At 35.6% G+C, this 14,714-nt stretch overlaps 2 protein-coding genes across 3 annotated transcripts; one reads left to right on the forward strand and one right to left on the reverse strand.

The window, feature by feature from the left end:
* Positions 1-179: 179 nt before the first annotated feature.
* LOC114520404 (insulin-induced gene 2 protein-like) lies at positions 180-3,137 on the forward strand. The gene is made up of 3 exons (XM_028540656.1): positions 180-615; positions 1,126-1,292; positions 1,836-3,137. Exons 1-3 carry the CDS (start codon positions 217-219, stop codon positions 1,978-1,980), a joined length of 711 nt encoding a protein of 236 aa, XP_028396457.1. The 5' UTR covers positions 180-216; the 3' UTR covers positions 1,981-3,137.
* A 624-nt stretch (positions 3,138-3,761) lies between these two features.
* Positions 3,762-9,829, reverse strand: LOC114518233 (phosphatidylinositol 5-phosphate 4-kinase type-2 alpha-like). 2 transcript variants are annotated; one of them, XM_028538196.1, is made up of 10 exons: positions 9,628-9,829; positions 9,450-9,547; positions 8,130-8,226; positions 7,869-8,018; positions 7,380-7,598; positions 7,124-7,237; positions 6,346-6,688; positions 5,991-6,094; positions 5,039-5,089; positions 3,762-4,690 (listed from the first exon to the last, which is right to left on the reverse strand). In XM_028538196.1, exons 1-10 carry the CDS (start codon positions 9,757-9,759, stop codon positions 4,610-4,612), a joined length of 1,389 nt encoding a protein of 462 aa, XP_028393997.1. In that variant the 5' UTR covers positions 9,760-9,829; the 3' UTR covers positions 3,762-4,609. The 2 variants fall into 2 exon arrangements, with proteins under 2 accessions (XP_028393997.1, XP_028394004.1); XM_028538203.1 differs by lacking the exon at positions 5,039-5,089.
* Positions 9,830-14,714: the final 4,885 nt, after the last annotated feature.

Below are 14,714 nucleotides of genomic sequence, written 5' to 3' on the forward strand. Positions count from 1 at the left end.
TCCCACTTGTATTAGCGCATGCACAGAGTTCTTGTTCTTTCGCGGTGTTGCCATTACCCACAAGATCACCCGATATCACACGATGTCAGCTGTCCTCCGATTGGCTAAAAAAGTTATCACACGACCAAGGAAGCGTGTTGATTGGTCGAGTGACGAAAGGTGAAATCAGATGACGGACATGTTTTTATATAAAAACTGAGAAATGTAGATGACTAGATGGAGGATAAATCGTTCAGTTCTGGGAGAAGTTCAGTTAAGAAAATGGCAAACTCATTCTCCTTAGTTTTAAATCGCGTTTGTCGACCAACAACTTTAAATTTTTGCATTCGTTCATTGTGTCTATTCCTCGTCGGGGTATCGATATCTTGTGTTTTAAATGTTATGTTGATTTTACCCGAGTTACGACGTAAAGTTGTGTATGAAAGAGACCTTTTGGAGAAACTTTATGCAACAATGTGTTGGTTTGCGCCGTCGTGTGGCCTTGCATCAACATTAATTGGATTGTTGTACCCATGTATTGACTCACGTTTGGGAAAGCCACATCATCTTCGAACTGAATGGTCTAGTGTTGTTCGTTGCGGTGCTGTATTCGTAGGAATTATCCATGCCGTTGTTGTATCCTTTTTAAAAACAATACGACACTAGTATAGAATTATAGTCATTTGAAGTATGGTAGAGACTGATTCCTATTTGGCTTTCTATGTAAGAAATTTTCTAGGTGTTAGAAAATTGGTTGATTGCGTGAGGATTAAATGATTAGCCTTTTTTATAATAAAAGATGTACAATTTTAATACCTTGAAGACCAAATGGTCTCAGTTAGAGAAACATCTATTGTGAGGACCATTTGTCTGACCAAGGTGATTTCTGACCAACGTACCAAGTGGATGATGCAATCCTCTGGTTGAAGAAATCGTTGAAGATATTATTAGGATATTTAGGTTTTCCAAAGTGATGTCTCATGAATGAATGGTATTCATACTTGTGATAACTACTATAGTGACACTAGTGTAATTTAGAAATGGGATAGCTAAAAGTCTTTCCTGATATACTTCAATCTGAATAAAAGTGGAATTTGTTTCAATTACATACAAATACTTTCTTGTCGTCCTTAATGTATTTAAAAGAAATTGCGATTTCAAAGTGACATTCACTTGTTTATCACTGTTGCTGCTTTTTCTGTTTTGCTGTGGTGGTATTTCGACCGATCAAAAAATGGTTTCGGTCTTGCACTTTTTGTAGCAATTTTTGCAACAATAGGTGTGTGGTTTCTAGGCTCTAACAGTGTGCACAGGTAGGAAGTGGTACTAATTTGATTGGAATTATTTGTTGAAGTAACATTTTTCTTGATAATAATAGACACAAATTTAATGACCTCTTTTATGCTATAGTTCTCTAAATAAGGGCAGTATAACTAGGGAACAATATGTAATGGTAAATGTAGTACTTTAAGCAAGAATCATTGTTACTACCAAACAAATCATTAATTTCAAAATTTAGTTTTCTTGCTTAATTAAAAAGGCCATGTTATATAACCTTGTTTACATTCTCCTATTGCACTGATTTCATATCATGTTTCAACCCCCCTCAGTGCAAAGGCTACTGACCTAGAATATTTGCTGTTATTCCACTCTTGACAATAGTCCTTTAATGACATTACCACTTTAACATGATTACAAAAAAATGTGGTTGTTGGGGAACTGAACTGCCCTGAATCCCCATCTTTTCAGCAAAACTCCATCATTTCTGCAAAAACAAACCCTAAGAAAAAGCCCAGACAAGCACCTTTACAAACATCAATGTTGCTATCTCTATAAACTATTTTATTTTTTTTCAGTTTATTTTTCAGTGAAAAAATGGCATTGGTTAATCAGTTATGGGTTCCTTGTTTGTTTTTTTCTGGTGGAATCACAGTTGGTAAAATTGGCAGACAATTAGCAATGCTTGAGTATGTACCAGCAGTGAAACTTCATGCGGACTGAGACGTTAGCATAGTAAATTACCTGTAAATAGCACATAGTTTGTTCATATTATTACAGTCAATTTCAGTTAGTTTTACCATAATGATAGGAGGTTCGTTTTTAAACTTCAAATCTTTGTCACAGAGCTTAGGTTCTCAAATTCAAAGTTCGTAAACTACTTCGATCCGACGAGTTCAATTTGATTAGGTAGTTTGTGATCTTGGTAACTGACGAACTTTTGGAACGAGAGTTTAAAATAACGAACTTCCAACATTACACGGGAAACTAATCTGAAAGTGACTGTAATCACAATCTTATATAAATGTACAGTATTTAGTCATCTTCAATGCACAAAAATTTTAGAAATTAGGGGTCGAAAATATTGAAATGATAGCTTCGGACGACTCGGGTGTATGAAATGAGCAAACATGTTTCTATGTTCAGTGACGTCAAAAACCGAAATCCCACCAGAAACACCATTTGTTTTTTTAAATTGTCCACCGAAAGAATCTTAAAAACATTCACACCAAAATTTTTGCGGGAATTTACCGAGTTTGGATTATATAGTGCAACGTATGTCTCAGTCTCTCAGAATTAACTTTTTTTAAACGCCGCATTGTGGGCACGTCACGAAAATGGATTGCTGGACTATCCTGAAATACTGTCGTGTCTCTTGAATACATTCAAATACATTGTGTGTTTTAAGAGAACTGTGACTGTGATGCACAAGTCTAGCAAAATAAGGGAGAATACTCGCACAAAGTTATGTATTTAGTTTATGTATTAGTATATTGAAGTATTTGCTTGAAAAGCGGAAAAAATTGAGACAACCGCCATGCATGAAATCTCCAAATCTCGAGGCAGTCTTCTCGTTGAACCATCGAACATGTAGTTTTACAAAAACTTTGGAATGAGAGGCTCGTTGTTGGCAATACGCCATGCATGGGATAAAGAGATTTCAAAATGTTTAGAATTATTCTGCTTAAAAGGACTTTCACATTACCATTTTACTTCAGAGAAAACGTGGCTGGACCGCGTGTGCGATCTCGAGTGTTTCTGGATGATGTGAAAGTAACTCGTATATTACATTATTGTACTGAAATATCAAACATTAAATTACATGCAATTGCATTGTATTATTTTCCATTTTGCCAAATTATATTTACTGAATTACTATCGATTGTTGACTTGTTGTAATGCCTGTGTAATGGACCACTTGCATTATTGACCAACTTTGTATTTGAACGACAAAAAGGGAATTTCCGTAAAGTGCATACAAAACTCAGTATAAAATTGCCAAGTTTAACAGTTCTTGCGAAATGTGCAACTTTACCTTGGGTGCCCGGCAGTGCTATAGGTATAGTAAAGAACGTTATACCAGGGGCTGGTTGTATAAAAGCCGGATAGCGCTATCCACTGTATAGTGGTTTTTCCAATCGCTTTTAAATCGCCCGTTGTTTGCTATAACTTTGATTAAATCTTACAGTATTCCTAAAAAGAGGACCCCTTTATTAATTGTGGGTTCCAAAGATTAAATTTTATCGCTTTTTTTAGAACAGTAAAAAAGAACAGTTAAAAAACGACTATCCGGTGCATAGCGCTATGCGGCTTTCATACAACCGGCTCCAGGGGACAGTTGTTCGAAAGGCGTTTAGCTTAAACGGTGGATAAGTTCAAAATGGAAAGCAAAACTGTATATTTATTGAACAACTGAGCTGAAATATTTCGATGTAAATAGTTTAATTGTCAATGGAAGTACACATTTAATGCATAAGATGCAGATTTAGTCATTCACAAGATGCATGAGAGTAATTTTAAACTTTGGCTTATCCACCGTTTAAGCTAAACGCCTTTCGAACAACCGGCCCCAGATGGATAAAAGCAAATTTCGAAGATCGAACTTAGTTGATTTTGACAAATGTACCTGATTAGGATGTTTACAATTAATAAGAAAAATTATGATAATTCGTAATGCACAAAGCTACAATAAAATATTGCAAGTCAAAACGTTAAACGTCATGATTTAAGAATTTCAAAAATTTCCATACAACCTAATGATATATAACTCCATTTGATCAACTTGGGTACTGGCTATCGACTGACAAACCCAGTGTTTAAGGGTACAATAATAAGCAAAGCATTGCCATTAGCAAGCGACCAAATGAAAATTCGTTGTCAGAGTTTTTTTTTTAAACCACTGTTATTCAATGAAATTCAATGTCTCATTGTATACACCCAGAGCGATTCGTCGTGTTATTTTCATTGTTAAATATTGAAATGCCGATTCTGAAATGGACCTGCAAACGTGCCGAATACAGTTGCCACATCGCAACTTGGCATATATAAAATCTCGCTTGCCTGATTATGCAAGAAACACTCAAACATATTGTGCTACAAGTCACTGTAAAAATTTCGAATGCTGAGGGTTATTGTTATTTGTGAAGTAGTGCATGGCCTGGGTGTATTCCTATCTGTGCATTCCCTATTATCCTTGACTTTGCTAGCATCTCTTGCCACATATCTTAAACAGTATATCATCACACGTCGTTACACATGCATAGCATCGGTTTTTAAAGGCTATTTAGCTAAATAATCTTATATTATACTACATATTGTTGAAATTTTGCTCTGCGTCCATGCACCATATTCATCACTCGATGGCTTTTTCGATAAATTCTAAAAATCTTTTGGCGTACGCCTCAGGCTTCACAGTCGAAATCTCTTGGCCATGCTAAAAGAAAAAAAAGAACGAGTTATGATCACTCGTAAAAAGAAAGTCAGGGGGTTATCACACGAAATACTTTATTTGCGGGGGGGATGAACAAGAACTCCATAAATGATGTTCAATTCCAATTACAGTGGATAAGCGAAATTATTGCGAACTTTTATCTCTATTTAATTTTAAATGAGCAGAGTATACTGGCATCACTTGTTTTATATTGTTTTTAAATTTAAATTTTAGTTCACTTATGGTTATATGTTAACATATAGTTTAATTCGCCTTAGGCTTAGAGATGTTATATATTTAAGTATTTTATTTTTATTATTTCATTTATTATTTAAGAAGATTAATAAGGACCGTGTACTGCGTTTGTCCTCGCGACATTAAAACATCCATCGAAGAATACACCTGAAGAAGAAACACAGTTATTCTCTTTCAGCGTAAACGAAAATTATTCAAGTAGAATATCGGATGAATTGGAAAAAGGTACCTACGATGAACAACGGATGGCATGCCCTATTTAATTGCACTCCCCCTTCCGGGCACAGACCGGATCTTATAACACTTCCGAGGGGGGTGCATAACATATTTGACTGGTGCATAACATATTTGACTGGTGCATAACATAGGTAACCAGTCATCCACCCTTTATCATTTCAATTCGTTTTTTTAAGAGGACATGCACACAACAGCTTGTTTTAGTTGAATTGTATTATCCTGTATAAATATTCGTATTAAACTTAAACTTAAACTATTATTTTACCTTGAAAGTACAGTATGCAAATAGTACAGAGTAGGCTCATATGTCATTGGTTCATTTATGCTAATACGTCGTTTGCAAATTTACGAATGGTTAATTTAATGTTTTGGAGTTAGGTTTGGTTATTTTACCTCTACGATTAAACGTTGATATTAACATTTATAATAAATATTTTTTTACATTTTTAATCTTCGTTTAAAACTGAGACAGGGCGTGCTTAGAAAACATTTATGCATCATAAAGAAGGTATTAAATAGTTCGCTCTAGATATAACCAAGGAACAGCGTGGTAATGTCTTTGAACAACTTCGTATAAAATGTTCTATAACAACTGCTTAGCGTAGATTGAAAACACGTTTCGACGTAACGGCCTTTGTTTGGGAGGAAACGCTGAGATGTAGCTATTTTGGTTTATTTTTGGCAGTTATAATACCACATTCACCTTATATTACAACTTATGATGACTATATTTGTTCTAAGCATGGCTAAGAGAGTAGTAGTAGTGTCTAGTGTTGGTCCGGACAGCAGTATGTATGTATGTATATCTTACCCCATGTTTGACTGTCTTCGCTGCATGTGCTGTTCGCTTTTTTGTACCGTAATAAGTTAATACGTCCACAATTCCTAAATAATATTTTTCTGCTTTGGGTGCCCCTAGAACAAATAATAATGTTCTGAGGATGGATAATCATTTCTTTTGCGAGACACACTGACACTGTATAACGAAAAGGATGGGTGAATAATAATACATTATACAAATGTGATTCTTTTCACAGTGCATGTGATCAGACGAAACAACTCGGCCACGCTTTCTGTGTAGTAAGTGCTAGATTCTGTGAACTAAGTCTAAGTTTTAACGTTACAAGCGGCAGCTAGGAAACTGTTGCGTCATCGTAAAGTCTTACCTTCTGAACAGGGAAGAGCGAAGAAATCATTTCCTAGTACATCTTCTGCTTCGAGTAATTCATTGCTATCTTGACTTACAGTTCTACTTTTTAATGGAGGTCTTGAAGTGGGTGTGAGGCCAGTGGGTGGTGGGGTGGCTGGGGGTGTACCCGGAGGTGTACTTGTAGGGGAATCCCCTGCTGACTCATTGGTTCCTGAAGCATCATAATCATTGGGAGATTCTAAATCACTCTCATCTTGACTGTCTATGCCATCATCACCATCTGATTCCTCGTCCACTTGATCAAAATCATGAATACCAACCAGTAAACTGTAATCCATTATCTTTTGCTTGCACAAAAACTGCAATTCAAACCACACCATGAGTAAACAAGTTACAAATCTATTACTCAGTAACTACAGTATGCAGGCCTCTACAATTGGCCATTACATTTTATGTATTGTACAGAAAACAGTGGGTTGATTGGTGTAGTTCAGGTTGATTAAGAGCATGCTTTAGAGACTATAGCTTTTGGTTGCCTCTATGTCACACCATGAGGCAGATTTGGTTAGGAAAAGAGAGAGTTCTGTTTATTGAGTGGTCAAGAGGCTGAGCACTAATACATAGTATGCGTAACTTGTCTTTCCTGAAATCCCAAAGAGAAGAACCAAAAAAGCAAACTTCAACAAAGCAGAGAGAGCTCTTCCCAAAGAGAAGAACCAACAGAACCAAATTTTAACAAAGCAAAGTTATTATTAAAATTATTAACTAAACATCAAAGGGAGGTAAAACATTACATCAGTATCTTCTCTCAGCTTCTCCATGAAATCTTTCTTCATTTCCTCTCCAAGATAAATTTTTCTACCATCAGCCAGAAAATCCTGGTCTTTCCATGTGGGAGATTTTTCAACCTTAAATCCATTGCAGAGCCAATTTAACAGGAATTAAAATTAAAGCAACTTAGTAACACTGTTGATTTGTAAATTATTTTTTTCCAACTTTACAAGGATGTAAAATGGCCCTAAATAAATATGCCCCACACATGCGTTTTACCTTCCGACGTGACTTTTCTTTATCCTTTTCTTTGTCTTTATCTTTTGTCTTTGCCTGCCTGTCAACTGTTGATCCCTTGAGATCATATTTCTTGTGGATTTTCAGTTTGCCAAATATATTTTCCATAACAACAAAATAGGTTTCCTTGTTTTCAACTGTCACACGATACATTCCCAAATAATGAGGTAGTAACGTATTTGAGTTTCTTTCCACCACAAACTGCAAAAACCCAAAAAAAATTAGCATGCATGAACAACTAAATATTTGTCCTTTCAATGACCTTTGTTGATAAGATCCTATGGCAAGACCCAAAGGTATACATACATAAAAAAAATGAGAAACACAATTAACTGAGGTTGGAGCTTTGGGAGAATCTGCAGAGCACATGTATATAAGCTGCACTTTCTTATCTTTTCTCACACCCTCTGCAGACAGTCAATATTTTTACAACACAAGAATCAGAGGAGGAAATGCAGTATGTTAATTTACCTGGTAGTACTTTTGCAATAACTGATGCATCATTTCAACTTCTTCTTTATACAGAGTTTTGGCAATAAATTTCTTATTTCTTGAGGCTAAAAAGGTTGCACCACTTCGTCCTGATGATAGACTTCTCAATGGTGGGACACAGAACGAATCCTTAAGCACAAATGAATAATAAAACAGTATTAATTAAATGAAACTACATCTCAAATATCGGTGCATCTGCCTTGGCATGATGGCTTGTCATTAATGAAAGAGTGTACTCACTGCATAAGCCTGATCATCAATGTTGAAACCTTCACGCAGCTTTCTAAAGACTAGTGGACAATATTCCTTGAATTTAAAGTGAGAAGGAAATTTCTCTCTAAAAGAAAACGTGAATGGACTCAATAGAGATGTGAATTGTTCAAAGATTATTTATGTACTGTATACTTCTCTAGCCTCTAGGGACATATGGAGCATTAAAATCTTCAGCTATTTTGTTTTTCAGTGATTTTATAGGTCACAGCGGTAAAGTGCTAAATGCAAAAATTGTAGAACTCTGTCTGTTGACAATGAAAACAATAAATAGTTGATATAATAAAGAATGGTTTTAATTTACAAACTTCTAAATTTTACTGTTGAAACATTTAAAAACAAATTTGTAAAGTTTTCATTGTGCAAAACATCTTGTGATGGAAATCCATTCGAAGTTTGTCAGGTTTCAAAATAAGATCATAATAATGTCTTGCATGGCAGAATAGCATTATGTGAACAGCCCAGGAAATTAAAAAAAAATATATTGGCTTAAGTTCAAATGTGAATCGATTGTATATACTTTATGAAAAAACATGTGTCAATATGAAAATGACAAAAAGAAAATGAGTGCAAGAGTATTTTTTAGCATAAAATATACAAATGTAAAAATGCTATATACTATCTTGAGTACATTCTTCTGTTTAATAATAGCGACAAATGTCATCAATTATTAAGAGCAGTATGTCAATTTTCAATTTTCAAGTACAGTACGATGACTGTATACTTCCTTTTGTGGCTTTCAAAACATCATCAAAAACCCACAGAAATCTATGTAAACACTGTATTGTGGTTTTTCACACATCAGCATTAGGCATTCTTTAAAACATTAAGAAAAATTGTCTACGTTTAAGTTTGTGAGTGTATTATGAAACGGTTCATATCGTCATTAAACCGCTTGCAACATTGCCAACAAATAAAAAACACATATCAGCACAAAAAGTCTGTCACTTTCAAGAATATAGAAACATAGGTTGTACCCTACTAAAAATGTCATCCGGACATGAAATTTCGAGCAACTGTACTGTAGACACCTGGCTGAGTCGGGCATCACTTTTAGATGTTTGCAAACGCTTTGGTTTGCAAGTGTAGCGGCGCGTGCGAGAAAAATGTTATCCGCGAATAAACCAAGCTAAGGCAGGGTTGAAACAATTTAATTAATCCCCTTTCACTTTGAACTATGTCTCGCCGAATGTATCAGGCTACGCTACACTCGTAAAGTAAGCGTTCAACAAATGAATTTTGACAACACTTTTATAGTCTAGACAACATTGAAACGAGTCGTTCACCTACCTGTTGAACAGATGGTTGTCCACTCGAATTTTCGAGTAAGCTTTGAAATCCTCAGGTAAAAACATCGGAGGGACTTGGATCAAACTTAGTTCGTTAATCTGCAAATATTTAGTACAATTTTAAGCCTAAATCGTTTGTAAACAGCAAAAAATCACGAAACATGTTTATCGCTTCATACCGCATGATTCACGCCCCACATAAACACACTATACAGCGGCTCGTTCGATCGGAAAAGCTTCACTTTTTGGCTCTTGGCCTTGAACTTTTTGTTCTTAAGCTTGAAATTCTGATCCTTCACAGAAGAAGCCATTTTTAAAGGAAAATGAACACTGTTATTTTTTCTTTGCCATTGAAATCAGAAATTCATGAGAATTTCTTCTCTTTGGAAAGTACACCGCTGACATCATAATATGTGCCCTCGTTCCGCAACATTTCGCATACATGATTAGCAAACATTAGCATTTAGCAAACCTTAGCCTGCGTGCACACCGTAGTGCAGACATATAGAGAAATAATACAGTATTAATTTTCTAAGAAAACCTGGGCCACTGCCAACTTTGTTGCAATATTTATCTAAACATCAAACAGTCATAAACGTGTTACAATATTGATATAAACAGGATTGAACAATATTTTGCAGTTGTCGTCAATATCACAGTTGTCGTCAATATTATTTTTTCACTTCCTGGGTCAAAAAATTTAAAAATGGGAAGTTTGTCCATGTACCAGGTTTCAGCGAAAGATGCTAGATTTACAGTACCGGCTTCCATCGTGATGATCGAGTGTGTTCCAAAGTTTCCAGAAACTCTTTTCCATCAGTAGAGGTGCGTACTCTATCTGTCTTGCAATGCTTGGACGGTGGGGGTTGTTAAAGGGAAGGTCATAGACGTACGACGGGGGCAGGGGGGGGACAGTTGCCCCACCAAAAATTTCGAGAATCAAGAAATTCGGGCAAAGTTCAGCCGAAACTTCGGGCAAACTGAAAGCTAAATTACACATAGCTAAAATTTTTAAAACCAAATTTTGTATATCTAACATATTTGTATTCTATTTCGCTATTTTTGTTACACTTTCTTAAAAGCACATCCGCCACTTTGCCAAATCTATTGTTACAAATCTGGTAAAAGTCTAATTCGGGCACATTGTATAATTCAAAAATTCGGGCAATTTTTTTTTGCCCCCCCCCCCAAACGAAGTTGCGCCCGTACGCCTATGGGAAAGGTGGGCGGAAGGGGAGTCACAGATGGAGCGTCGTGGGAAGTAGTTGGGGTTAAATGCAAAAGAGGTTAATCTGAGGGGGACTGGGGAAACGGGATAATTTTTTGAGGAGCGGGAAGAGTGTGGTTAGCTTAAAATAACTTATGTACTGCCCAATATTTAGGCGACGAGGTTTAACAGCGATATTTTTCGTAACGTCTGCTTGCTAGACAAAGAAAGGAAATTCATGTTGTGAAAGTGGAAAGTGAAAACATGAATTTAACAAAAATATAAAAAGAGTAAGCTTTTGAAAGATTAAAAAATACCAATTAATATCAAATTCAAAACAATAAAATCCAAAATTCAGGTTAGCAGATTAGCCTGTAGAAAGTGTCTACTGTACTGATATATAAAGTCTGCCTACAAAGTTAAAAATCTGCTTATTTTAACCAAGATATAGGCTTATAATTTTATAGTTGTTTCGTAGCCACTATTAGTGAATACTATACATGTAAATATTCATATATTCCCATTTTCCTGCGAAATTTTAGCCAGTCTGCTTGGTGTTGCGTCTTGCGCCTTATTTTCTTCTTAATTTTTACGATAAGTTGAAGTTTAAATGGCGAATATAACTCAAAATATATCAATTATAATGCGGTCGTGCGCATTCACTTTTCTTTCAGACTTATATTAATAATGTCAATGGATTCACGCTAATACGTATACATTATGAAATGATTGCCTTTTATACTTGTTGAAAAGTATATATGTACTGTAGCCACGAGCTGGATTAATGGATTTTAAATATTTTACCGAAAATCTTGCACTGACATGATGTAAAGACGTCACATATGTGAGCAATGTATACATATGCATGCATGGTCGAGGCGTGGGATGCTTTCCCGCCTATGTGCATGGGTGTTGGGTGGGTTACAAACTGAGAGGGAGAGTAAAGGAAGCCTCTAAACGATACATACCAAAACCCTTTTCGCAAGTCAACACAATATACGTTCTCTACTACACGTATTTATGCACCTAACAGTCAGTCGGCGTTGGTGATTGCGGTAGTAAATCGGCTGATTTCAGAAGAGATATTGATCCGATTTTTGCTTTTTTTTATTAGCAGCCCGAGACGAAAGGTTTCATTTGAAGCAAAAATGCACACTTTGTCTTTGATGAAATTGAAACTCATGCCATTTAGTAGTCTTAGAACGTGCGACTTTATTGGCGACTTGCATGACAATGTTCAGGTAATGTAGAGGTATTATATATTGTACACAATATATTATACTGGTAATCGTGCTAAGTACGTTTAAAACCATAAAAAACACACATTTTTTAAGTAATGGTGGTATTTTTTTCATAACCTTTTATCAATATCCTCCTATGTGCAAGGATTCAAAATCTCAAAAGGTTTCTTTCTGTGTCAGGAGAAGAAATAATCGTATTATTCAAAAATTACTATCAAATAGAACTGTTTTTGAGCTGTCGATGGTCTTACGGGATCATCGTCCAGTGTTATTACAGGAAGCTAAACGTGGTAACGATTAACGCGGTATTTGGACGGATATGATAATCGAAACAGCGAGATACACCTGATCCCTATTCTGATTATTTTTCATTTGATCTTATAGTTTCAACCGTTAAACTTGTATACGAGAATAGAGGTCCAGGGTAAGTCAGAAAAAGTTGGCCAAAACCCACCTGGCCACACCCTTTTTTGTTCTTTAAATCAAATTGAATAACCAAGCATTGATCGATGCAACCAAACAACACCCCCTACCCAAAACAACTAAACCAGCAACATGATCAACATGATGATAGAAATCAAACAACAGTGACCATTGGCTATATTTGGCGTATTTAGAATGCCTGTTTATATATATACATATATGCTATACTCCCCACAAAATCCTTTGTCAACAGAAACTATGCAGTTTGGTCTTATTACGATATTTTTGTTCGTTATAAAGGATGCCGTATTTAAATCTTTCTAACACCATGAACACACATACCCTAAGGGCATAACTCAACCAAACAACAACATTAAATTGTTTATTCAAGAATACAAAGCAAACTCTTTTGTAGAATGGTTACAACAATAGTTCACCAATGAATCAACCACCAAGCGCTTTCCCCATTGTTGTGTAAAATATCCGCCTTCTTGCCGATCATTTTGAAGATCAAGCATTTGTCCATTCTTAGTTTAACTATTTATTTTTTATTACAACAATTCAGGCACTGCAAGGTATATACCTATTTGAAGATGCTTATTTAACAAAAAAAAACAGTAAATGTCGACCCAAAATACACCCTTACCCCGTAGGGCAAGCTGCTGGAACGATGACAGTACATTCATAAATATCATCTTTTGAATTAATTTGGGCTTTTTGGCAGTTCTCCCAATCAAGATCAACATACGACATCACCAATCTTGAAATCAGAAAACAAGAAAACATTTTTTATCTATAATAATTACTGTCTAGTTGCCCCTGATATATAATCTTTAATAAAGTTAATTTAATCTGTATAGTACTGGTTTTAGAAGAGGAAAACCCCTTTCAGTGACATTGTAAATGCAGAGCGTAAATAGCGCTAAACATGCACACCCTAAGGCAAAATAGGCCCACCCAAATTTATGAAAGCTCGTATCGCGCACTCTCAGCAATAAAGACGTCCCTAAGCATATATCCTATTGAGATTTTAGTGATGCTCGTTGATATATTTGGCAGTGTACAATTGTTTAACGTGATACACAGAAGAAACTTAGCTGCGACTGCTTTTAAGACGTCTATATACAGCCTCCGCATGCATGGCACTGAAGGATTACAAATAGCTAAAATCACTTCCCGTAGGCATTCGTCTTTTTTCCAACCAATATTGAACCATCTCGTCTCTATCCGGAGAATTTATCAAATGCAACGAGAATGAGGTTTGTGATACCACGACTTTAACAGTAACTAAGAACAGTCTGAATTAGGGCGTGGAAGAATATATGCATCTCGCGTCATCTATAACGAATGTATACTTTTCTCTTTGCAAAGGTGGAGAATGTGGTCCGTCTTTTTAAGCACCAGAATGAGGAATGTCTGTATTGCATTTCCAGTGGCTGTATCACGTCTTCAATATCAGAAGTGTTCATCAAAGTACTCGTGAAGTGAAATTTAGGTTATAAAGACGAATCTTTGCATGCTTTGAAAACAGTTTACCGCGACAGAAACAGTGTACCGGGAATTGAACCCGGTAATCGTGTGTACAGTTAGATTCCATCAAGTTTATTTTCTATTCTAAGCACGTTTACGTCAGAAATAAAAAGTCTACCGAGTTGCCAAACATTCATCTTTGTATCAAGTATAATATATATCTTACATGAAATGAGATTTATCAATTATACGGATATTAATTGTCAACACGCAATGTTTCGCTTTGCAATTTATTCGTGAAAAGTTCAATTTTCGAATGGAAAACCAACCGTAAACGCGGTTCCGAACACACGGACACTGTTTTATACGAGGGAAACCAGAGTTCCTGGAGAAAAACCCTCACCGAAAGCCGCGAAATCAAACACAAAGTACACAAGCTAGGTTTCGAGATTTTATTAAAACAGTCATGTATTACAACAAAGTGTGTGTGTCTTACGAGTTACAAGGAGTGGTTTTGGCTATATATTGAAATCACGAGACAAGAAACGGATAATTTTTGTCCTATTTTTATTAATACTTCACCGGCATGTATTACAAAGCGTGTGTGTTCTCTTTACATATATATGCATCAGTAATATACAAGGACATTAATTAACTATTATATTTAATAAAGATCATATGACACATTTTAATTAGATCAGTGCATGTTATGTTTGACATGTTTTAGTACAAAGTGCATATATAAGTCTTTTTATAGTGTGCTATTGGTTTCTTAATGGTTAAGACCTGTGTTAAGACTGACAACAAACCATACATTTATGCATGCATGAAAAATGTTAATAAGTGATCGTGCATGTGTTTTTTATCTTACATAGACTTAACCCATGCATGCACTAATTCTGGTAGAGTATAATAAGGCTATACC

This window comes from Dendronephthya gigantea, unplaced genomic scaffold (assembly GCF_004324835.1).
Source record: "Dendronephthya gigantea isolate DGI-Jeju-01 unplaced genomic scaffold, DenGig_1.0 000000F, whole genome shotgun sequence".
NCBI classification, from domain to species: Eukaryota; Metazoa; Cnidaria; class Anthozoa; order Malacalcyonacea; family Nephtheidae; genus Dendronephthya; species Dendronephthya gigantea.